This window comes from Colius striatus, chromosome Z, assembly GCF_028858725.1.
Source record: "Colius striatus isolate bColStr4 chromosome Z, bColStr4.1.hap1, whole genome shotgun sequence".
Lineage (NCBI taxonomy): Eukaryota > Metazoa > Chordata > Aves > Coliiformes > Coliidae > Colius > Colius striatus.
In genome coordinates, this window is record NC_084790.1 from 88492008 (window position 1) to 88517443 (window position 25436).

At 46.1% G+C, this 25436-nt stretch overlaps 1 protein-coding gene across 4 annotated transcripts in view; it reads left to right on the forward strand.

The window, feature by feature from the left end:
- Positions 1-25436, forward strand: part of NEDD4L (NEDD4 like E3 ubiquitin protein ligase) — a 190127-nt gene that overhangs the window by 155523 nt on the left and 9168 nt on the right. For all 4 annotated transcript variants that reach the window (XM_062019381.1, XM_062019380.1, XM_062019378.1 and 1 more), the window contains 12 exons: positions 2235-2432; positions 3667-3744; positions 5577-5631; positions 10904-10962; positions 14939-15004; positions 16939-17168; positions 18721-18842; positions 19681-19751; positions 21671-21766; positions 23039-23112; positions 23255-23315; positions 25121-25180. In XM_062019381.1, the coding sequence (XP_061875365.1) occupies positions 2235-2432; positions 3667-3744; positions 5577-5631; positions 10904-10962; positions 14939-15004; positions 16939-17168; positions 18721-18842; positions 19681-19751; positions 21671-21766; positions 23039-23112; positions 23255-23315; positions 25121-25180 (1170 nt within the window). The remainder of the gene's footprint in view (positions 1-2234; positions 2433-3666; positions 3745-5576; positions 5632-10903; positions 10963-14938; positions 15005-16938; positions 17169-18720; positions 18843-19680; positions 19752-21670; positions 21767-23038; positions 23113-23254; positions 23316-25120; positions 25181-25436) is intronic.

Genomic DNA, 25436 nt, shown 5'->3' on the forward strand with positions numbered 1-25436 from the left:
TGTTGAATTATGAGTCTTTTGTATGATTATCTGGTTTCATCAGCTAAAATGTGACCTGTGTGTGTCCAAATCATACGTTGTTGTGACTCCAGGTACTGCCGCTGTCTAAAATCAAGTAGTTTTCAAGTTCACACATTTGTTTTGATGCTAATAACTTTTTGACATAACACATACAATGGAGTTTGGAACATCTTCAGTCTGAGGTACTGGTTGTGTTTTGTGCTACTTGTCTTTCAAAAGACCATTTAAGTATCTTTAAAAGCAATTCAGAATACTGTTGAGTGATGCTCACTGCAACGTGTCTGAAGAGTGGCTTAAGTGGCTTCTTACGCAGTCCAAGACAATGTACATTTCAGTTCTGAAGTTGTGATTAAAGCTCTTGCGTCAGTTAAACAGAGCTGTGTTGAGGATTGCAAGTTACTAAAAATCTCTTCTTCCAGCTCAAGCATGGCACCTCATTTCTCCTCCTCTCTCACCGTCTCTTTTCCTATTCATGTCCCATTTGACCTTGCAGAGGTTTGACAGCAGGCAAGCAAAGATCATAGCTTCTACACACTTTATGTATCATTCTTCTTTGTTTCCTGCACTGATTTGTGTTCAGACTAGTGAGCAAGTTAAGCAAAGGCAGGATTCTGGGACAGATTGCAGTGAGGTGATTATGGTTCATATTTAAAATGAACTGCTCACATGTTGTTCCAATAAACCCTGTAACAATGAACTACTTAAACCCACCCTTGCCATCATTAATTTTGAAGACCAAATTTACTTCATTAAAAGATCCTGAATGTCTCTGTCTAAAGTGTTAAAGGGTGTTCCTCCCCCAGCTGACCACTTGAACAGTGGAGCTCTGGAGGTCACTGACTGAGCACCTGCAACTCTACTTCCACACATACAACCAGTCAGCTTGGTTGTTAGTTCTTTACTGGCCAGAAGCCACAGGGTTTCTGAGGAGCACAAGCTTGTCATCTTATCCCCAGCTCTGAATTCATTTAGTTGTATTTTTATGATAAAAGTGAGGTGTAGACTTACTAATAGTAAAGTCTTGAAAGGATACAAGCACGGGAAGAAAGTGAGTTCAACTTTTTGGAAGTTATTTCTTTTGTTTGAGTATTTATTTTGTTGTAAATTGTTCAGCTTCTTTGTGTACAAGGTGTTTGAAAGCTTTTATTGAATGCAAGGTACTGTAAATGCTACTTTTGAATGCTATAATCTGGCTGCCTTTCTGTCCAGACACAGCTCAAAACAAGCCACAAAGAGGGCTGGAATAATTTGGTAAATATCTGTGCTGGAGCCTCATTTTCTAGTATAATACTCAAAAAAACCTAATTAAAGATAGGATAAGTAAGAGCACTGTGTGACCTGATCTAGGTGGGACCTGCTTCGGCAGGGGGTTGGACTGGATGATCTCTAGAGGTCCCTTCCAACGCCCACCATGCTGTGACTCTGATTCTATGACTCTTAATAATCAGCAAAACAAGGAGAAAACAAGCTGTTGTCACGTATGAGCTAATGAGAGCGTGTGTTTGGGAAGTATCTGAAAAGTACAAATGCAGACAAGATTTAAACACAGCACTGAAGCTGAGGTTTTTGATTGTGATGCTCGGCATTTTCAGTGGTGAGTCAGTCTGGATGAAATTTTCCAAGCTGTTCAGACATGAGAATGTGCAGTTTCCCAGTGAAGTCTTTAAAAGCCCCACACTACAACATGTAACTTCTGGTTTTAACTGATAAGCGTTGATCAGTGAAGCTGTTTTGTGGCTGTGATCATTTATCTTTAAAAAAGAGTCCAAAATCTGTAACCTCTGTCTGTTTGAGGAGCTGAAGTTATAGTTGGGAAAGGCATTGAAGAGCAGATGCTGTCACCTCACGTTCAGGATGCTCACTCATCATAAAAGAGATGTGTTACACCAGGCTTTTGTTTTTTCCGTTGTGAAATGAAATACTGACAGGTACAGGGCAGCTGCAGTAAAATATATCACAGAATCACACAGACAAGCAAATGTAAATAGTGTGGAGATAATCATGCTGAGGGAAAGGGTGAAGTGCTGTGTCCTTCACAGCAAAAAGCTCAGCAGCAGAACTGAGCTACATAATTGTTATGACATCAGTCCCAGCACCTACTTTTACTGTTATTTACATCTGGAATGAAAACCTGTTTGCAGGGGAGCCAGGTTTTATTTGCTTTACAGTTTTGGGTGGCATTGACTGAAGTCGGTGTGTGTCGTTTTCTTCAGGGTATGAAGGACTCCCCCGTGCGCAGAGCAGTGAAGGACACGCTTTCCAACCCGCAGTCTCCACAGCCCTCACCTTACAACTCTCCTAAACCACAACACAAAGTGGCACAAAGCTTCCTTCCCCCTGGCTGGGAGATGCGGATAGCACCCAACGGCAGGCCATTCTTCATTGATCATAACACTAAAACTACGACGTGGGTAAGAGACGCTCTGGAGGATGAGTTTGAAATCAGTTGCCATCTCAAAACCCAGCAGGATGAGTTCCTGTGTGACCTGCTCTAGGTGGCCCTGCTCTGGCAGGGAGGTTACACGTCTTTCCAGGTCCCTTCCAGCCCTTGAGATCCTGTGATCTTCTTGCAGCAGCGACACCCTTGAGCAGCTAATGTGAAGGGACTGTAGTGCTGCCGCTGCTGCGGTCAGAGCTTGTTTGTATCCTCTTAGGTTTTGATGCATTCATACATCATATACCACACAGTAGTGATTTGTGGTTTGTATTTCACCTTTTTTGGCTTGGTGAATCATTGCATACAAGTACTGACCTTTAAATTCCCCACACTTGGGTTTCAGAGGCGTGGAGTGCGATGGAGATGAGTGTTATTGGTTAGTTTGGGGCTTGTATTCCATTTCACTGCGTCTTAGCAGTGCTTTTTTGTTAATACGCTGCTTGCCCACCCTCATCAGCTGACAGAATCCATTTTATTGCTTGTTTTTTGTCATAAGGATCCATTTCTTTTAATAATTCTGCAATTTTGGTCAACAAATCAGAAACAGAATTACAGTAAGGAAAATGTCAAAGACAACCCAGCGTTTCACGTGCCCCCTTGAAATACGAGTTGTGCTTTGTCAGGCCTCGCCCAGAAGTTCCCAGTGACATCGAGCTGTGGGACAGGTTTCTAATGGTGGTTCTCAGTGTTGTTCCCCAGTGCAGTATGTGTGGAAAACCTCATCTGGATTTGTCTTCCATGACCTGTTTTACCTGCCTCTTTTTGCCTCACTTGGCATCGATGTGATACCACGTGTGCGTTAACAAACATCTCTGAGCCTTTGCAGGACAGGATGGCTCGTTTCTCTTGTGTTTTTAAGATACCCAAATGTGCATGTGTATCTAAATGCCACTTACAGGAGTGCACGCTGGGTCTTTTAAAGTGTATCTCTGAGTGCAGCACACTTACAGGAGTCAAAGTCTTCAATCCCCCACCTAACAGGGAACACTTGAAAAGCCGTTTCAGTCTGTGAGTCCTAATAAAAGCATGTGACATGTCCAAATGTTCTGTCACTTTTCTCTGTTTTGGTTTATTCTAAGTATAAAAAGAGTAGAAGAATAACTGTAATGTAGGAAGATTTCCTTTCCATGCAGTTCTGTGTTTGGTAGTTGTTAGGATGTAGATCTAACTTGATCTGTTGGATTTACAGTCCTGTATTCACGTTACAGGAGGATCCAAGACTGAAATTTCCAGTGCATTTGAGATCAAAAACGTCTTTGAACCCTAATGATTTGGGCCCTCTTCCTGTAAGTAATAACGTGCATCTGTTTCCATATATACCTGCTGTCTCCTGTGGTCTGATCTGTTACTGCAGTCGTGTGTTGCATGTGGACACACACGTCACTGTCGTCACTTTTCTGAAGGTATTAAAGCTGCGTTTATCTGTAGCCCCCAAAAGCTTCATTGCCATGTGTGAGTCAGTCTGGAGCCCATAGTATTAGTGAAGCAGTTGCATGTTTCTTTGCTTATCTGAAACTTTGAGCTCTGAAGAGATTTACCTGGGGTTTACCTCAGTAATTACAGCTTTGCTGTAATTACAGCTTTGCTGTAATTACGTATTGCTTTAGGAAAGAAGAACAGGGTAGATTGTTCTAAGTGAGCTCTGTCACTGTGCCGGCTCATATTGGCATTCCAAATCTAAATAAATGCTTGTTTTTCAATGAAACCCCCATATTCTGCACAGAAAATTACCATTTCAGTGGCAGAAGCTCTGTCATAGGTGGAACAAAGTGCAACATGGATTTACAGCCATGACAAATACAGAGCTTTCCTTTGCCTCTAAAAAATTCCATGTGGACTAGTCCATGAAAGTTAACACTTATTTGTGAGATCCTGATTTTTCCAGGTGCAGTGTGTGAGTGCAGCTCATTGCCTCATATAAGCATCCTTTTGAGAAACTGGCATTGAAATTGCACCAGTGACCCTGGAAACCTTAGCAGTAAGCCCTAATTGTCACCAGCAGTGTCAGTGCTCCAGCATGTGTTGCAGACAAGCCATCTAGAAACAGCACTGACAGCACAGGACTCTACAGGACATGGCAGATTAAATTACTTTAAACAGTTTGAAGAACAGCTTTTTAATCCTACTCATTTTCACTGAGCTGGTTACAGTGTGCTTGGATGAACCACTCTGACAGCATACCAAAAAGAGTGCTGCTTTGGGGCTGGAGGGTAACAAATGCTGCCTTTGGTGAGGGGCAATAGCCTCTGTTATCACCCATCATCAGACACTCTCCTCTAAAACAGCCTGAAGTCTCGCTGCCCTTGTCTTGGTTACCAAAGGGTTTGCCTTGTATTAACATCAAGCTGGGCCACTTGTCAGGTCACCCACATTGCTCAGATATGAGGCATTGCTTCAGAGCAGCCAAAGGGCCAATTCACAGCTTATTCCATTAACTACAAGAGGTAGAACATGCAGTGACACGTGTCACTGGAAAGGTGTCATTCCTAACAGATTTAAGCACAGTTAAACACTCCATCTTTGAGCGGCTACAGAAGTTAACAAGAGTTCCTCAAGCAAAAGAAGTTCAGTCATTCCTCATGTGTGTTCTGTCACAGTCTGAAGCTCCTGTGGAGCACACAGGTGTGACTGGACAGCATGGCATGTGCCATTTATTCTCCTTTCCATGCTAAAATCATTTGGAAAAGCCATAAAATGGGAAGAATCGTGGACTGGATGTGACATTGTTGTCCGACTGTAAGGGGATCCTGGCTTATGTATTTACAGCAAACGACCCACGTGTGCTTGAGAAGTAGCAGAAGCTCTCAAATCTAAGCAATGCTGGACAACCTGTTCTTTGTGAGCCTTTGCTCCTAATAGGAAGCGGGTGTGAACCCTGGTGCAAGAAGTTCCCGCTTCCAAGCTTTAAAAAGTCCATATCAGATGCAGTTACCTGTGTAAACAGCCAGCTCCTTGAATCTTGCTGGCCCTTTGGCTTTAACAGAATGCGTCTGTGATCATTTTACCTCACAGGTGCCTGTCAGACAATGTAGGTAGGCATGGATAATGTGTTGCTTCAAGCTACATGAGGCTACATGAGCTGTGTTCCATCACTTATTTTCTCTCTGTGTTTTTCCAGCCTGGTTGGGAGGAAAGAATACATCTGGATGGAAGAACGTTTTATATAGACCATAGTAAGTAAGCACTCAGGCACTACAGCAAATAGACAAAGGGAGGTAATAAGTATTGAAGTGAAAGCTTTGTAATTTTACTCTTCATTTAGGAAGCCAGGTGTTGATATGTGGAGACATTGATACCAGAGACTTAGTGCCCTCATACGGTACTGTATATTCACTGAAAGCTTGCTTTTAACTGGCTCATCAAGCTTTGTCCCTCTCTGACTTGTGAAGCATTAACATTTCTTCTTTGTGGTTTCTTTTGTTCTTGTTGATATTTTGGATTCGTTGTGGTTGTTGTTGATGATCCCATGGCTTATTTGCACTTAATAAATTAAAATACACACTAGGAATAGAAAATAAGATGAGAAAAGATCATGTAGCCACAACTCCACATATAGGCAGTGGAGAAATTAGCACTGATAAGTACTCTTTCCTCTCCTTTAAGAAAGTTGTGTGGCAGTGCTGATTCTGATCTTATTTCCTATTTATAGCATGTTAAACTGCACCCAGCCCATTAATATTACCCAGTTCTGTTAGTGGAGTTCTAGTGTAAGTGATGTTTCATTGTAGACTTGTCTTATTACAGCATCTCAAATTTACTGTGTGAGCTTTTGTTGTTGTTTGAAAGTAAAGCACCCCAGAAAGGCTGGGATGCTCCTTCCTGTTTAAAAGGACTTCAGCTGGGGTTTATAATGAGGTGTTTCTCCCGATGGCATGATCTCCTCAGAAACAGATAACTCACAAAACCATTAGAGGAGGGTACAGGTGCCACACAGAACTTGAACTCTGTAAGTTTTAAACTGCCAAAGATACTGGTCAGTATAATGCTTTTCCTTCAGTGTCAGTAACACTGGCTCTGATGCTCATCCGTAGCTGTATAAATGCCATTATTAAATAACCACTAAAAGTCTGCCTGTAAAGTACTACAAATTCTGAAATTGTGTAAATAGCTTAAAATAAACATCAGGAATAATACACTCACCAAGCACAAGGTTAACCCCAGTTAACATCAGTGCAGTTATTCTTCTTTATACCTTCTATAAGTGTTTTTCCCGACAGACATCTGGAAGCTTAAATACGGCAAATTACTCTGAGCTGCTGACACTGAAGAGTCACAGAATAAAACTGTTTAAAATACCTGTGTCACTGTTGAGCCCCACAGCCTCCTTTAAAAAGTTCTAGATTTGCACTCTCCTAAATCTACTTAGGCATGTGTTCAGTGTCGAGAAGTAAGTGTTGAAGTCACACATTAATTAGAGGTCCCCAAAGAATTTGTAATTGTTATAAAGCTAGATTTGTTGGCATCTGAAATCTCTCTCCAGTCCCTCTTCGAATCTGAGGCTTTTTCTGTGGCAGTTTTTACAACAGTGTAGAGGTGGTTTTTTAGTATGCTGCTTGTTTCCAGCAAATGTCCTGTTTGGTCTCAACCTGGTGCCACACCACTTACCTTCCCAAGGAGCCTCTAGGAGCAGAGGCTGTGCCAGCGGTGCTGGAGACACGCTGCAGCTCCCTTGGGGTGTCCTTGTGTGACGTCAGTACTTAGGGAGTGACTGCAAATAGCACCCAGTGCTTGGGGATCTGGCCCCAGCACTCTCAGTAGCAGCATTTGTTTTCCACAGCAGCATCAATAGGGCAGCACAGTTACTCTTGAGTTGGGGTTGGGGTAAGGTCTGACTTGAGAGCATACCCCAAACTCAGCCATGGCTGTGCTCACTCCAAGTAGACAAGCCATAGTATTCCATCACCCTGACAAACTGACCATCCCTTCAGTCACCCTCTGCTGAGCCAGTTGATAGGATACAGCAAATGGAGTCAGTTCCATTATGAGAGTGTGATATCAATGTTGAAAGTGTTGGCAGATCGAGCTGCTGTTAATGTCCTGGTTCCCCAGACACCTTGTGTAATTCCCAATACTGTTGTTCTGGTTCTGGGATGTTTTTCTCATCACTGAGAGAAACTGTTAGTAAGTCTAATGCCACCAGCACAGAAGCCTCCTCATGCCAACTGCTCTTCAGCATACTCTGTAAGGGAGTAAGGGAAAGGACTGCTACAATAGCTTTGGGATTACTAGGAACACAGAAGCCTGGAAATGTCACATTTTTCATTTTCAGCTGTAAACAGTTCTGATTTCTGCAGCACTCAACCCTTTAACACAAAACACAGTTCTCTGTGATTGGTCCTTAGGAAGTCAACATTATTCACCATCCATAAACAACAATAGTACTCTCTGATCATTGTGGTAGACTTGCACCTCTGCACTCCCTAGGACCTCTATAGGGAAATATGGTCTGCCTGTTGAAAGGTGTCATGGAGGGAAACACAAAGGTTTTCCAGCCAAAATCCAGCACAGCTGTCAGTGGTTCGCTGGCAGAGGGGTGGATTAATTAAATGGATTCCCCTGAAAGTCCTTCTTGGATCCACCATTCTTCAACATATTCGTTAGTGATTTGAACAGTGAATTAGGTACTCATTAGTACTGATTAGTCCAGCAGGAGACAACAGAGTAGTGAGACGTGCTCACTAGGCCAGGATCACAAATCAGAATGAGTCTGGCTAATTACTGCTATAGTGTGAAGGACGATGCTCCGTGATAAGACTTGCAAAGCATTGCCCAGAGTGGGAGTAATTAGCAGAATTTTGGTTGGAAAGGTCATTACAAAATCATCAACTGGACACAAGTGAACTCATCCTGTGATGTGTGAACAGGAGTGTCTTAATTAAGAGCTAAAGTAACTCTTCTAAATGTCTTAAGACCTGAAGTAACTCTTCTAATGTCATCAGCACCAGTAATGACTTACAATCACAGCATAGTGGGGTTGGAAGGGACCCCTAAAGATCATCCAGTCCACCCTCCCTGCCAAAGCAGGTCCCACCTAGATCAGGTCACACAGGAACGTGTCCAGGTGGGTCTTGAAGACCTCCTGAGAAGGAGCCTCCACACCCTCCCTGGGCAGCCTGGGCCAGGGCTCCCTCACCTCAGCACTCAAACAAGTTTCTCCTTGTGTTTAAGTGCAACTTCTTCTGTTTCAGCTTTTGTCCTTTACCCCTTGTCCTATAACTGGACACTACAGAAAAAAAGTGCTGCCCCATCCCCTTGTCATCCACCTTTCAAATATTTGTAACTATTAATGAGCTCCCCCCTCAGTCTCCTCCAGACTAAACAGCCCCAGGTCCCGCAGCCTTTCCTCACAAGGAAGATGCTCCAGTGCCCTGAGCATCTTGCTGGCCCTGCACTGGCCTCTCTGCAGCAGTTCCCTGTCCCTCTGCAGCTGGGGAGCCCACAACTGGACACAGGACTCCAGAGGAGGCCTCAGCAGATGTGGCAGAGCAGAGGGGGAGCAGAACCTCCCTGGCCCTGCTGCCCACACTCTGCTGGATGCCCCCAGGCTGCCGTTGGCTTCTTGCCCATGAGGGCACGTTGCTGCTCATGGGCAGTTTATGGTATGATGTGCTCTATCTAGCACAAATGTTGAGAAAAAAACAGAGAAGACAGAACCCTCAAAGGCCTTAGAGCCCAGTTTGTGAGGAAAGACACACCATAGTCCTGTGAAGACCGAGAGAGACGGTAGATTTGCAGAAATGTTCTGCAAAAGGAATGAATGTTACCCACTCCCACTCTTGAGCTACAGCCCTGTGTGGAGAGGCTGACATTAGACCCTTCTAATAGGTGAGGCAATTAAGCCCTGGAACAGCATTTATGGTGTGAAATCTTTGTCAGTGTGAGACATTGACAGAAGAAATTAGACAAAGGTTTGTCAGTAACGTTGGTCACTCGTAAGTGTGTAGGGCAATGAGCAAGAATTTGCAGCCATTTCCAGTTCCATTATCTTCGATTTCATAGAAAATTGCCACTGTGATTTGTGGATGTAGGTTTAAAGCAGGTATGAGAAATGAATTGGCGTAAAGGCAGTAAACTCTGTAGAAGGACATTTGAGTGAACAGGCTGAAGTGAGATGAAGAGGGACAGTTGAGGTGTCACATCCTTATGGCAGCCTCTGCCTTGTGGATCTCACGTGGCTTCTGAAGCGGTCAGTCTATGACAGCTCCATCACCTTGATAAGCACTAAATAGACTTAATGTGCCAAGGGAAATAAACCAGTATTTTAATATGTAAGTAACTGGTAGGTCAGATTCTGTGCAGTGTGCTCACAGCCTTTACGAATTTTCTTCAGTGAATGTTTAATGAGTGTCACCTTTCAGACCCCTGTCCGGTATAAAACCAGCTTGGGAGGCTCAAACCTACGGGTCTCACCACTGTAGGAACATGGAAAATACTTGTGTGTTAGTAGCAGTGAGGTTGGTTCTTTGCTTTTGCCCAAGGTAGCCATAAAAACAGTGTTCTTGGAACTCAGTGTGTTTGTTCCCACACCTAGAACCACAAAACTTAAACCCTGGATTAGCATCTTAATACACAGTTCAGGAGCCAAAGCAATGAATGGAACAAACAGATGTGTTACTGCTATTACCCATTCAGTGCAGGAGATGGATAACTCAATCCTTGCCATCGCAGGTGGCATCTGGTTTGGTTTTTGGAGCATTGTCTGATTGTTGCAATGTCATCGTCTTGTTGTGGTTCTGTTGTGTTCAGGATCTTGTGAGAGGCAGTTGTCTGGAGGCAGCGGCAGTTCCGCCATGGTGCTGTGTAACCTTGCCGTGTCACCCTCCTGGTGCTCTTAAACACTGTAGATGGAAAGGAATGGATTCTGTCACGTTGCTGCCAAAGTCTGCTTTGGTCCAGACTGACCTCTTATACCGTAACGGTGTCGTTTTGCTCCCTTCCAATGCTCCTGTGACTTTTCACCAAGTCAGTGTCTGGGGCATTTTGTTTTTTTCCAGAGATATTATTCCCTCCAAATTTAAATACAGATTGTCTCTTTAAAATACTACTTTTTGTCTATCTTTGCAAAACCCCCAAAAAGAAAACCTGAAGTCTGTCCCGTGACAGAGGTTTTGGGTTCCTTCGCCTTTCAGGCGTGAAGTCTGTGTATTGCTCCCGTGAGCTGAATCCGAGGCCATGTTCAAGTGGAACGTGTACTGCTACAGCTGTTGGGATGAAAGCAGTGCAGATACACTGGGTTCCGCTGCATTTTTGCATTTTTGAATGAACCTTTTCAGCCAAACAGTGCAATGGGGTTTTGGTGTAGATGGGTGAACGTGAGCCTTTTCTAACCCCGAAGCACTGAGTTTTTGGAAACAGTAGGAAAAACAGCTGTAGGGAGAAAAACCAACATAAACTCACAGCATAGTAACAGGGAAGTAATGGTGTCATTTCTTTTGTTGCTTACAGATAACAAAATCACGCAGTGGGAAGACCCCAGACTGCAGAACCCAGCAATTACTGGCCCGGTAAGTACTGCTCAGGGCTTTTTCCCATTAAATGCTGTGACTCATGCACTTGTGCTGTAGGAAGGAGGCAGCATCGAGCAGCAGGTCATGCCTGGTCTCCAGGTCGGGTCAGACTCTGCCTGATGAAGGGCAGAGGGAGCTGCCATCATCTGACACCTGCCAAGGTGCCCCAAAACTGATGCCTCATACCCAGCAGCCGAATGCTCGCGCTGCTCTGTGACTGTTTTGTTAGGCACAGGCAGGAGCCCTCCCTGCACCCCCACAGCCTCTGCCAGAGGTCCGCAGCAGTAGTGGGCTAATGAGGAACCAGCAGAGCATTTGAGGCCACAGTGCTGTGCACACTATTGCCAGGGCAGGTGGTAGGTTGAGTCGGATGGGCTTGGGGGCTTTCCTGGCAGTAGCTGTCTGGTGGCCCTTAGCACGTGAAGTTGGCGTCTGCCTTAGCATGTACAGTTGTTGATGAGCAGATACGGCAGCAAGCAGCAGAGTGCCCCTGTTTCAGCAGGGAGGAAGCAGAGGCTCTTCAGAAGGATGGAGAGGCTCGCTTGACTGGCTTTAACTTCTTTACGTGGCTATTTCTGAGTGAAGCTCCATCCCGTTTGGGAGCTGCATAGCTAAACAGTCTGAGTGGCGTTTCACACTCTGAAACCCATCGTTTCTCATTTCCTTCCATTCTCCCTCTCTTGCAACCCAGAGCTTTCTGCACTAAGTGGGAATGACAAAAGTGGTTTCACAGAGATCCATTACTGATGTGATCCCTGGCTGAGGTTTTGCTGTTGTATTTGCTGCTCATTGTGATGGTGAAGTTGCAGGGCAAAAGCAGTAGAGTGATGTCTTTGGCTTACTTTGGACACCCAAAGAGATGAGAGTTGGGAGGGGAAAATGTGATTTTAAATAGATTACTTCTAAAATAATGTAAGTGTAAGGTGTTCTTCAGATTTCTGTCTCACTCCACAGTTGCTGATATCAGATCTTACTTCATGTGGAACAAACAACGTGAAATCTTTACATCTTGTCTTTATTCCTCCATTGCGTTAAGATGGTGTGTCCCTGTATTAACCTACATGAAGGGGACATGTCTGCTCTGCATAGCCAGAAGATCTTGGGAGTTTCAGACAAGTTCTCAGTGCTGAGTCCTAGACTGTGAGGTTTGGGGGATGTATATGGGAGCAGTCTGGGTCATGACTGACAGCAGAATTTCACTGAGCTGAGACATTGTGCTATTCCGTGTTGGGTTTTGGTACAATAAGAAGTTCTTTCCACTCGACAGAGTTGTGACTGTTGATCTACAGGGTAAAAAAGGCCAAAAATTGTGTCTGTCAGCTTTAAGAGGTGTAAAAACTCACTGCAGGTGACACAAGAGAGAAAATAAATGCATGCTTTCACTTAAGTAGTGAATTTTCAAAGCAGAAAATCAATGCAGTGGGTCTTTGATGTTTTTATGCTGGTTTATGCCATTTGTTGGTATTCTGAGTGACCAGACCTCCAACCCTAAGACGTTTCCAGTTGCCAAGCAAACCTTTCTATCTTCTTTAATCCTCAGGGTTTTTAGGGGTCTCGGTGCTCAGCGGTTTCACCGCTGCAGGGTGTAGTTCCAGTTGCTCTCGTTCATTAATAATGTTAACTTGCTTGAACATACTTGCTTTTGGAGTGATTTACCCATTTGTCACACACTTAATGCTTGAGGTGGAAATGCAGAGTGTGCTGCACAAAGTCTTGGCGTTCATTTTCCCAGAACTGTTGAGCAGAAATGAGACAGACTATCTGGAAAATTCTGCTGTAAGATAATAAAGGTCAATGATCCCATTAAGTAAATAACAGTGTTCTGTGTATTGAGTTGGGGTTTTGTTTTTCATAAGAAAGCAGGGTAATTCCATTTCGCAGCCGTATCAGCATTAGGGATTCATCTTACTGCTTTTAATATCGTTCAGGGTGCCATGACCAAAATGTTGAAAGATTATTTAATGGCTGTAATAAAATGGTATTGTCATCAGGGTGAAATTACTTAGTCTGTTATTGTTCATGCCTCATCATCCACAAGAGAAAACTCCTGCAGAACTTTTTCCATCTCCCACTCTCACCCTCATCCAGCCTTGAATCTACTTCAGGATCTGTGTGCCCTGCTCTAGGTGGTGCTGCTCTGGCAGGGGGTTGCACTGGATGAACTTCGCAGGTCCCTTCCAGCCCTTGAGATTCTGTGGTTCTGTGATCGGCTCACACCTCCCCTCCCCTGAAATCCCAGACCTTATCCAGCAACGGAACTTGAGCCAGGGCTTTGTAATTTGTGGTTCGGGGGATGATAGAGAATGCAACTTTAGCAGTCCCATGGAACTCAAAGTGACTCTTTTGCTCACAGGAGATGACACCTGATTTGTTTAGCTAGTTCTTAGACCTAGTTTTCCTGGTAACGATGTAGTTGGAAAGGATCAAGGCCAGGAAGCCCTTCTTTTTCCTCTTTCCAAACGCTGATTAAATTGATGTGTTGTACGTGGTCAGAAACCCAGAGAACTGAGGATTCTTAATTCTCAAAGAACTGTCAAAAACCCCACAGAGGGATTAAGGAACCTTCCTCAATCACACAGCATTTATTTGTTAGTCAGACCTGTACCTGCCAGAGAATCACCTTCCCAGCCCGTTCCTGCTCAGTACTCACAGTCACAGCGTTGGTTTGTGGCTGTAGCACGGCAGGGCTGGAGTGGGGGTGTATGGTGGCTGCTAGGAGGCTGCTGCTCTGCTGCCTCAGCCCTTTGTGTCTGGTGCTACCTGCCTTGGTGGGAGGGCTTGGCCTCTTGGGGCCTTTGTGTGTATTCCCTGACTTGTACAGGAACAGGGAGAGCTGGTGAGGACGAGGAGGAGAAAACCACACTTGTCTTGGCTGGTGTGATGGCCAGCAAGCACACATGGATGAACTCAGGCATGGCAATGTCCCAGCCAGGGTCAGACCCTTGCTCACCCATGCAGAGTGTTAGCAGGAAAGCCAAGCACAGTGTGCAACTAGAAGTGTCTTTCAAAACCCTGAATGACAGGCCCTGTGAGAAGCTTTGTTGAGTGTGCCTGAGACCTGTGGCATTTGTTAAGGAGTACTTACGTGTGCCAGAAACCAATTTCCAGCTCTGCAGATTTACCTGATTCCAGCAGCCTTCACTGTGCTTTGGGTTTTCTTGAAAGGAAAACCCAGACTGCAGTTGTTCAGTTCTGTTGCTGTTGCTTATAAATGTGTGTAACTCACAACGCCCTCAGTGGGCGTTCAGGTAAATACTGCACCCTGACTTGTGCTGGTTCCAAGGAATGCTGGTTTGCTTATTACATGCTTTCTGGATTAAAGACATTCTGAAAGTGGATATTTTCATAGACTCACAAAATCACAGCATGGTGGGGTTGGAAGGGACCTTTAGAGCTCATCCAGTCCAGCCCCCTGCAGAAGCAGCTCCCACCTAGATCAGGTCACACAGGAACGTGTCCAGGTGGGTCCTGAAGCCCTCCAAGGAGGTCTTATGATTTTCATCATAAGTACTTAACGGAAGAGTTTTGATACAGTTTGATGATAATCTGGTAATTAAGCATTAGATTCATTCACATTGGGCTGTAAAGGTAGTTCCTAGCCATGCCATTCCCCCGCATAGTTAACTCTGCTTGTACGTTGGATCCTGCACTTGCCGGAGGGCAGACAGTGTTTGTTGCTAGTGTCAGAGCTTGACTGGTGCCCCTTAACTTGTTCTCTGGTTCAGTTTCAAACTTCTTTGGCTACTGTGTGTTTTGAGTAGAACTCAACAATGCCTGGTGCTTCTAGCTGTGCAAACCCCTGTTCTGGGGCAGCACTGGGAGAATCTGGGCTGCTGGACTCTGCGTGGTGGCTTTGTTAAACGTACACATGCAGTTAGCTTGTGTTTACACTTCCTTTCTGTTTAAACAGTGCTGGACTGTGAGGCTGCTGAGTATCTGCAATGATCTGTATTTATGGTTCTCTGTCTGACAGGCAGTTCCATATTCCCGGGAGTTCAAACAGAAGTACGACTACTTCCGGAAGAAGTTAAAGAAACCAGTGAGTAGAAACCTGCTACTTCATGGGATCAGTGGTGCCCTGTCTGGGACAAACCACAGGCTCTCCCCAGCAGAGGTGCAGAGTGGTGGTGCAGCTTGCTGTGACACATCGCCAGGTGTCGTGGGTTGTGCTGCCTCCACAGCCAAACAAATGAGGCGAGGTTTGGAACTGATCGATTGATTGCATAACAAAAACATGTCCAAACCTTCAAGACTCACGGTTCTCTGGGCAGACAGAGAAGGCAGCAAGGAAAGGGCAGTGGTTCAGCACTTCCCGTTGCCAGTGAGACTCGTTGGTTTGTCTCTTTACGAGCCTTTAGGTTGAAAATGGGATTGGTATTTCTCCTTCATCTTCAGCTGTGGACTTTGAAGGGCAGAGCTGGAACAAGGAGTCAGAGGAGACCCCACAGTTGTGCTGGATCAGGCACAGGCTTCTATTCCTCCTGTTCTGTGAAAAAAAAAAGTGTTTTCAGTCACCTCTTTAACGTAAGAGATTGGTTTAGGTGTGCTACTGACTTGTAATTAACAGCAAACAGCCTTGCCAACACCAGCCATCGTTTGAAGAGATTTGCCAGCACCTTGACCTGTCTGTTCATGTCCCCTTGAGTTTTCACCTGGAGTTGCACCACTGATGGCACACAATAAGCTCTCTGGGTGTCAGGAAAAAGAAATCCTCTGAGAAACTTGTGTGAAGTCAATATAATCAGGGAAGCCATACACAGCTGTAACAGTCATGTCCATGTCTTCATCCAGTCCTCTTTCTGCAAATTCTTAACTCATTTCTCTTCTGTCTGTCCTGAGTTTAGCTCCGTGGGATAAATCAGAGTGGGTGCTGGCTCCCTCCTATTCAGACAGAACTTGTAAAATATTTGGCAGCTTGATACTCTTCTGTTTGCCTCTTTGTGGTTCAGTTCTGTGGTACTGCAGGCGTTCTTGTGACATTGTTCTGGCCTCTACAGATACACAAGTGAAGCAGCTGCATGAGTCGGGCATTTGTTACCATTCTAAGCAAAACTGCCCTCAAAATATAGCACAGTAACATCATTTTCTTACTTTGTGTTTGTTACTTTTCTTGTTTTCATTGTTTTGTCAAATATTACAGAAATCTCTGAAGCATTCTACTGGAACTTACCTAGTTCACCAGTTGGTGTTAGCCTGTAGACTGAGAGCACGCTGGAAGATAAAAACAAGGGAAACCTTTACACATCAGATGCCTAATCAGTGTGCCCAGGGGGGCAAGAAGGCCAAGGGCAGCCTGGCTGGGATCAGCTCTGGGGTGGCAGCAGGAGCAGGGCAGGGATTGTCCCCTGTGCTGGGCCCTGGGGAGGCTGCAGCTCCAGGGCTGTGTCAGTGCTGGGCCCCTCACTCACTGCCACAGGGACACTGAGGGGCTGCAGCGTGGCCAGAGCCGGGCACAGAGCTGGGGAAGGGGCTGGAGCACAAGGGGCTGGGCAGGGGCTGAGGGAATGGGGGTGTTGAGCCTGGAGAAGAGGAGGCTGAGGGGAGACAGCAGCACTCTCTGACACTCCCTCACAGGAGGCTGCAGGGAGCTGAGGTCAGTCTCTGCTCCCCAGCAATGAATGACAGGACAAGGGGAAAGGGGCTGGAGTTGCCCCAGGGGAGGTTGAGGCTGGAGCTGAGGCAGAACTGTGTCCCTGAGAGGGGTGTCAGCCCCTGTGCCAGGCTGCCCAGGGAGCTGGGGGAGTGCCCAGCCCTGGAGGGATCCCAAAGCCGTGGGGCTGAGGTGCTGAGGGCCCTGGGGTAGTGCTGGGCTGGGCAGGGTGAGGGCAGGGCTGGGACTCCAACAGCTTTTCCGACAGAAATGGTTCTGTGACTCTAATCTGTCAATCCCTGCTTACCTCTGGTCAGTACTTTGTGTGACAATGCATTTATTTATTGAGACTAACATGTGCAATATAATCTTCTTTCACATAGGCTGATATACCAAACAGATTTGAGATGAAACTACACAGAAATAACATTTTTGAGGAGTCCTACAGAAGAATCATGTCTGTGAAGAGACCTGATGTACTAAAAGCCAGGCTCTGGATTGAATTTGAGTCAGAAAAAGGACTCGACTATGGTGGTGTGGCCAGAGAATGGTTTTTTCTCTTGTCCAAGGAGATGTTTAACCCTTATTATGGTCTCTTTGAATATTCAGCAACGTAAGTGTCTATTAAAACATTTCTATTCCTAAGGGATATACATCAGCTTTTGCATAAGAGGCATGACACTGGCAGGGCTTTGGGCCATGCTGCATGGTGCAGCAGTGCTCTGATCTCTCAGATCTCTGTGTTCCCTGCTGTCAGCTCGTGCTTGCTTTTCAGAGAACATTTCAAAGTTGCCACTGAAAGTCTCCTGCAACATTCCCATTATTGAGACAATGCCCAGTGTTGCCTTGCTGCAGTTTGTGAGGCTAGTCATAGTGAAAGGAGCGGTGTGAGCAACTGTCTCTGTGCCGTCCCGTTGCACTGTGAAAACCCTTTCATTGACATGTACAGTGCTCATAAACCAGCTTCTCATTTGCGTGTCAGTAATTACACTGACTGTAATTAGTGCCCTGCCTAAGTTCTAATATGGTTTTGTCCCATTTGAAAACCTTTGGGCAATCCATTTGTGCCAATGAGACAGCAAGTCTCTGGATTTAAGTTTCAGTCTGCTGCGTGCAGAGGCGCATCCTGTGCAGCAGGGGTGGGCTGCCCAGTGGCAGGCAGCAGCTTCGGTGGTCTGATGTCGATGTGAAGCTCGTGGCAAAGCAGGTGAACCAGGGCTGCGTGGTTCGTGTCTCAGAGAAGACACGTTCTGCTGTAGAGGGGAAGCACACGCAGGGCTGACTAGCACAGGGTGCCTGTGGGGTAGCAGAGTTCACTGCATAAACATTTGGCTTTAAGTATTTCCACTCATGGGAGAGTGGAGCACTGCAGATACTTTACACTGAATGCTGTTTCATTTTAGGTTCAGAAATCTAACCAGTTATCTTTAAACATAAGACAACAAACCCACTGGAAACCCCTGTACCTGTGCTCACAGATAAAGAACACACTGCACGTTAAAAACACAAGGTCTCCCTGTGACACACACTTTCACCACGACTCTCAGTGCTTTGTTACCCAGTCCAATGATCTTTGTCTTTTGATGGCTCTTGCCAGTACCCTGGGGGTTAAGAGATAGTCTCTAGTATGTGCAGTGTAAGGTGCTGGTGAGAAAAGGTTCTTTATCCTGGCATGGTTGGACCGTGGGCCTATAGTTAATTTCCCTTCAGTCCCTTCAGGTATTTCAAGAACTAAAAGCAAGTGAATCCTGACATTTGCAGCCCTGAAATTGGGCTGGAAAGAGAGAAGGCAGGAGGCGGTAGAGAAAGCTTAGCTAAAATTCTCACTGCATTGAAGCTCATGGCAAAATGTACTGTTTCCAGTCCTGCCAGGCTTCTCGTCTTTGAAGAGGTTAGTCCAGCCCTCCTACCGTTGCCACTGGTGGAATCCTGGTACCCACAAGCAGGAGTTGTATTGCCTTTGAGAAGTAATCATGATGGTTGTGGCCAGGGGGCTGTGCTGAGCTCAGACTGCCTGCTGGGGAGCTCAGGGCTGTTGCATGATGACACCCCTGCAGGAACAGACAGGACATGGCCTGCAGGGCAAAGTGTTTATTGACATATCTGAATGTCTGGTCATTTAAAGACTTGGTTATTTAGAATGTTTTCTTCTTTCCCCCAAAAAGGGACAACTATACACTTCAGATTAATCCTAATTCAGGTCTTTGTAACGAGGACCATCTGTCGTACTTCACGTTCATCGGCCGCGTGGCTGGTCTGGCCGTGTACCACGGGAAGCTGTTGGATGGTGAGTGATCACACCACGTGCTCTGTTGGTGTTACATTAAATAACTCACTTCAGTAATCCATGTGCTTCAGACTGTAGCATTTCTGGAGTCAAAGTCTGAGAGAAAGTAATGGAAGTGTTGGAAATGGCATTCCTGATGTGTCGTATTCAGCAAATGCGTTTGACGGGCCGATTTGCCCCTTTCTGCACTGGGGTTAAAACTACAGGGTCAGCACCACTAAAGAATCCCTGTCCCTAGAGGAGAATCACTGGTTTCCTATCAGCCATTCCCATGCAAACCTGCAGCCAAAGCAGTGGTGTGGGTGTCGTTTGCAGCACGTTTTGATCTGTACAATTGTTACTGAACGATTTAAGGAGGAAATACGGTTTCTGCCAAACTTGGAAGCCCCACAATCAGCAAACAGGCAAATGTTACCAACGCTACAAACCGTTGTGACAGACTTGTAAACTGACCAGGTTTGACTGAGCAGTAGTGCAGCACCTTGGAAGAGGAAGCCCACCATCCTGTATTTCCAGCATCTCCTTTAGGGCAAGAGTGGCAGTTTCACATGGATTTGTACCATGAGCTCAGTTCCCTTGTGTCTCTGCCATGGGTTTGGTGGCATATGGTGATAGATGGCTTGATACTTGTAATTGAAAAATCAGACTGCCTGTGCCTAGGTAAAACCTGAGCCTGCTGTGCTACCTTGGGCAGTCACAGAGCTGTTCCTCTGCGGGGGCTCCTTCCTTGCTGTCTCCCCAGGAAGTGTCACCATGTGTATTATCCTTGAGCAGCCATGCCTTTGTGTGAGGTGCAAATGCAGAGCAGCAGAGGTAACAACTCTTCCTTCTCCTTCAGGCTTCTTCATCAGACCTTTTTACAAGATGATGCTGGGGAAACCAATCACTCTGAAAGACATGGAGTCAGTGGTAAGATAATGCCTTAACTGGATCAGCATTAGCAGCTACGTGGTTTTGTCCTCTGGGGGAAGAGCTTACGATTGCAGTAAGCTGCACGGTGAAAGACTCCAGCTCAGAGCTGCAACGGCTTTAGAAAGATTAAGTGTGTGATTCTTCAGTGAAACAGATTTTCCCTGCTAGCTCAGTGCCTTCAGGACCACTGCACTAACTGTGGTGAGAGGCACGAGGGAGAGGGGACATGAGTTAGGCCAGTAAGAAGTGCAGCAGAAGGTGCAGCTGACCCTTTCGGATGTTCCAGGGGAGTCAGCTCTCTCCCTGTGACAACGGGCACCACCAACAAACCCTCCCACTTCCTTGTCCTGCCATGGAGTGGGAAGAGGGATGTGCAAAGGCCTTAGTTCTGACCTGGTAACACAGCAAGGTGCCCACAGTGCTGGAAAGAGAAAGGGCTGCCAAATGAAGTGTTTTCTCCGAAATACACTGAGCGATACCACTGCAGCACAACTTCTGCCCTGACATCCTTTTGGGTTTGTTTCCTGCACTACTTCATCTTTCACACCTCCAGTGTGAATTGCAATCAAGTCCTTTTGTGTTTGGCACTCCCTGGGAGAGAAGTGGATGGTTCCACGGGTCAGAAGTCTCTGAGGTTGTGTTGCACAGCGAAGGGCAGCAGCAAACAGCATCCCACAGATGCCCAGCCCAGACGCGTGGTGAGCCAGCCTGAGACACAGCACGCTCAGATACATACAACAGCTCAACACAGGTGGCTTCCACAAGTTATCAGAGTGATGCTTGGGTTTGTCTTCTTCACCTTCTGAGATCTGTCCAGTTTTTCCATTGCTGTGGATTTGAGCTGTTACTTTTCCCCTTCCTAACGCCTTCCTCTGTAACCAGTTCAGCAGATGAGTTTGTCTGGCCAGGGCTGCTGCAGATGGCCTCTGGAAGGGCAGGGCTTGCTGTCAGCCTGGCCACTTGCATCCTGCACTTCCCTAAGCCTGTTGTCAACAGCAGAGCCAGTTCCCTCACAAGCCCAGCACAGAGGCAGGATGACAGAAGATGAGGTGGCTTCAGCTCGAGCACGAGCTTGAACCAGGCTCCAGAAGGATTGTAGAAGGAGGTCGGGCTCTTGCATTCCTAGAGGTAGCTGGGAAACATTTTCATCCTCAGCTCTGCAGTAGCTGTCCTTGGTCTTGTCAAAGCTATGCTCAGTATGAGACTAAAATGCAGTTTATTGTTTCAGTATTGCAGAGTGTTGCATGTTTTCAGTGACTGGTTCCACAGCTGAATCTCTCCTCCAGCTCCCACTGTCTCATAGGCCAGAAGTTGTGGCACGTCACGCTTCTCCTGAAGCACACATGAGTAAATGGTGCTTACACTTTGTTTAGGAATCAGTTTCCTGCACTGTCTTGCCTGGGAATATTTAGTGACAGCTACACAGGCTTTTTATTTTCCTCCTTTCTTTTTCTCTTAGATTAATCTTTATGAACCTAAAACATGAGGCAGATACAACCCTTTCAGGAAGTCAGAGAGGTCTTTTATTCAGCAAACTTTGAGGCTTTTAACAGCAGCAATGCTCTAAGCGCTTGTATATGATCAATACAACAAAGTGGTGCATAAATCATCTTCAGGGGAATGTAGAGTTTTATTAAGAAGACATTTTCTAACCAGTTATTTCACACCACAGTGCACATATTTACCCAACAAACATGCACAGAGTCAGTTTGTTGTGTTGTATAACAACTCAGTTACATCAATCTAAACATACAGCATAGGAATAAAATCAATGTGGATAAAGTAACATCTTGCCCTGTTTCACAGGAGCTCTGCCAATGAACAGGTTCTCATCCTTCCAGTCACATAGGAGTTGTAGTTTTAACTGTTTCAGTTTGTTCCATTTAAAGTTAACCCCTGCATTTGATGTTCTGTAGGACAGTGAATACTACAACTCTTTGAAATGGATCCTGGAAAACGACCCCACAGAGCTGGATCTCATGTTCTGCATCGATGAGGAAAACTTCGGACAGGTATGTACAGCTTATCCCAAAAGTCCACGTCTCCATCTTCTTAGGGGTTGCTGCCAAAACGTAATTGCATGCTGAGCACTGTCTGATGGTTGTGAACCTGATCAGGACCGCTGGATGTCCATGATCAGTAGAAGCAGACTATGAATGTTGCCTTCTCTTTGTTGCTGAACTCTCCAAGAGTGGAGATGCTGTTCCTGTCAGTGACAGCTCCTGAGAAGCAGCACTTGGAGCCGAGTGAAATACTTGCAGTGCAGAGTAACAAAGGTGTTGCACTGTCCATTGTGGGAAACAGTCTCAGCCTGGGACTGTTTGGGGTTTCATAGCTTGAAGGTGTTCTCAGAGGAGAAAGTGGTGGGATGATAGCCAGTGAAGTGTGGTGTTCATAGTGTCTGTTGCATACTGCAGGAAGCACACCTGTGTTAAAAAGCATCACAGTCTCCATAGCCAATGGAAAACGTTGGATAGTTTATCAGCTGGAGTTGTAACTGGTTGTATCAGTAGAAGCTGTCAGCAGCAGCTTGTGGTCGGGCTGGTCGTGGATTTCAGTCCGTCTTTACAGAGGATCCTGTTGAAGCAAACTGCAGGGACTCATTTCAGCTTCTGGGTGGAAATAATTTGGGTGCAGATAAATGTCTTGTACATAAGTGTATGTGTTTTGAGAACTTAAAGTCAATGAAATCATGAGTTTATTTACATGAGCTTGGAACTGGTTGGTTTGTTTATTGGACCCGTTTGGAATGCAGCGACTGGAACGTGGGGTGTGCCACAGTGCCAAAGCTACCCTCAGCGCTTCAGGGTGCACACACTGTTCTGTCCTGCACAGTCTCAACCACTGCTCAGTGCTTAGTATTTTTTTTCCTGAAGCAACATAAAGTTGTCAGTTATGTGGAAAATTAGGGACAATGTGACCTAAGTGACCCTGCTTCTGCAGGGGGTTGGACTGGATGATCGCTAAAGGTCCCTTCCAACCCCACCGTGCTGTGGTTCTGTGAATATTGAGGCCACAGGTTTAATACTAGACTGGGTTGGTTGTTGATAATATTGGTCATTCTGGTCTGTACTGGTTTAGCTTCAGATGGTTCCTGGCCTTTCACTGCCAGCTTCCACTTCTGCTGGGAGGTTTCACTTTGCATGGAAGGTTTTGCTGTCTCTTTACCATAGTAAATTTCTGACAGTACTTGTAAAAGGTTGCTCAAGGAGAGTGGACTTTGGGAGAAACGTGTCCTGAAGTAACATCCTATTGGGTTTTGTTTTGTTTCCTTTGAAATACAGACATATCAAGTCGACTTGAAGCCAAATGGGTCAGAAATTATGGTGACAAACGAAAACAAAAGGGAATACATTGAGTATGTATCCGTTGGTGGAACTGATCCTGAGCGTAAGACAGCACAGCTGTGCTTAGCTTGGAATATTGGGGTGGCTGGAAGCTCTAACCACTTTGCTTGCAGTCTGATAATGAGTGTGCTTACATGTTTTTGTCTACAATAGCCTGGTGATCCAGTGGAGGTTCGTGAACAGAGTTCAAAAACAAATGAATGCTTTCTTGGAGGTAAGGGCTGTTACCTGCTTTTCCTTTCCCGAATTATCTCTGTTTAATGCGTAATTCTCATAGCTCTGAGCCTGTGGTCACAGTGGGGACCTCTGCACAACCACACAAGTGTGGCATTGCACAGCTTTACCTTGTATAAGAATATATAGCCTTTCCCTGAAGAGAAGCAGCTCATTCTTTAAAGCTTAAATTGTTTGTGGAGAGCAGGAGAGGTGTCTGAGGGCTGGAGCAGAGCAAATGTCACTGCAGCCTTCAAAAAGGGCAAGAAAGAGGAGCCAGGTAACTCCAGAGGGGTCAGCCTTAGCTCATCCCTGGGAAGGGGATGGAATGACTTATCCTGGGTGCTGTCTCCAGGCATTTAAAGGACAAGGGGGTCATTGGGAGCACTGAACATGGCTTTACTAAGGGGAAAACATGTATGATCATCCTGAGAGCCTTTTATGAAGATGTAACCAGGTGGGCAGAGGCTGGTAGGGCAGTGGATGTGGTTTATCTGGCTTTCAGTAAAGCTTTTGGCACCGTCTCCCACAGCATCCTGGCAGCAAAACTGAGACAGTGTGGGCTGGGTGATCAGCAGTGAGGTGGACTGTGAACTGGTTGAAGGGAAGAAGGCAGAGAGCTGTGATCAATGGGGCAGGGTCTAGCTGGAGACCTGTGTCTAGTGGAGTCCCTCAGGGGTTGGTGCTGGGACTGGTACTGTTCAGTGTATTCATTAATGACCTTGCTGAGAGAACAGAAGCACTGTCAATGTTTGCTGATGATACTGAACTGGGGGCAGTGGCTGACACCCCAGAGGCTGTGCTGCCATCCAACCAGACCTGGACAGGCTGGAGGGTTGGGCACAGACACATCTAATGAAATTCAACCAGGGCAAGTGCAGAGTGTTGCATCTGGGACAGAACAACCCCATGTGCCAGCACAGGCTGGAGAATGAACTGTTAGAGAGTCATGTAGGGGAAAGGGAGCTGGGGGTGCTGGTGGGCAGCAGGATGAGCCTGAGCCAGCAATGTGCCCTCGTGGGCAAGAAGGCCAATGGCAGCCTGGGGTGTACCAGGAGGGCTGTGGGCAGTAGGTCAGAGAGGTTCTGCTCCCCCTCTGCTCTGCCCTTGTGAGACCACATCTGGAATATTGTGTGCAGTTCTGGGCCCCTCAGTTGCAGAAGGACAGGGAGCTGCTGGAGAGAGTTCAGTGCAGGGACACAGAGGTGATGGAGTGGAGCATCTGCCTTGTGATGAAAGGCTGAGGGAGCTGGGGCTCTGCAGCTTGGAGAAGAGACTGAGGGGTGAGCTCATTCATGTTACAGACCCATCAAGGGTGGGTGTGAGGAGGCTGGAGCCAGGCTGTGCTCAGGGATGGCCAGTGACAGGACAAGGGGCAACGGGGACAAGCTGGAACAGAAGAGGTTCCAAAGAGACACAAGGAGAAACTTGTTCCCTGTTGAGGTGAGGGAGCACTGGCAGGGGCTGCCCAGATGGGCTGTGGAGGCTCCTTCTCTGGAGACATTCAACCCCAGCTGGATGAGTCCCTGTGTGCCCTGCTCTAGGTGGTGCTGCTCTGGCAGGGGGCTGCACTGGATGAGCTTTGCAGGTCCCTTCCAGTCCTTGGGATTCTGTGATCCTGTGAAATAGTTTAGTGATTGGTTTTTGTAATTATGGACTCACACTTCAGCATCTGTGTCATTTCTTTCTCAAAACCCTTCTTCATCCTCTGCCATCCACTCGCATCCCCCGCAGCCGAAGAGCCAGTCAGATAAAAACGGTTGTAAATGCTGTGAGAAATTTAAGCTTTGCTTTGCTTTCTTGTAGGGGTTCACAGAGCTGCTTCCCATTGATCTGATCAAAATCTTTGATGAAAATGAACTAGAGGTGAGTTTGTTTAAAGGGCATCAAGAGAGAGCAGATCAGTAATGGTTATCACAGCAAGATGTGGTTAGTTCATCCAGGAGTGAGCCTGCAGGCACCGGTGCTTCGGCTTGGTGGGAAATGAGCTTTTTCTCCCTAATGAACTAACAAACAAATCTAGTGATCACATAAGAGCACAAAAAATGGTAATGACTCAATTAGGTGGTTGAGTATGTGCATGTGTATGTGTTCATGCTGCGATGCCTGTACCAGTCACACC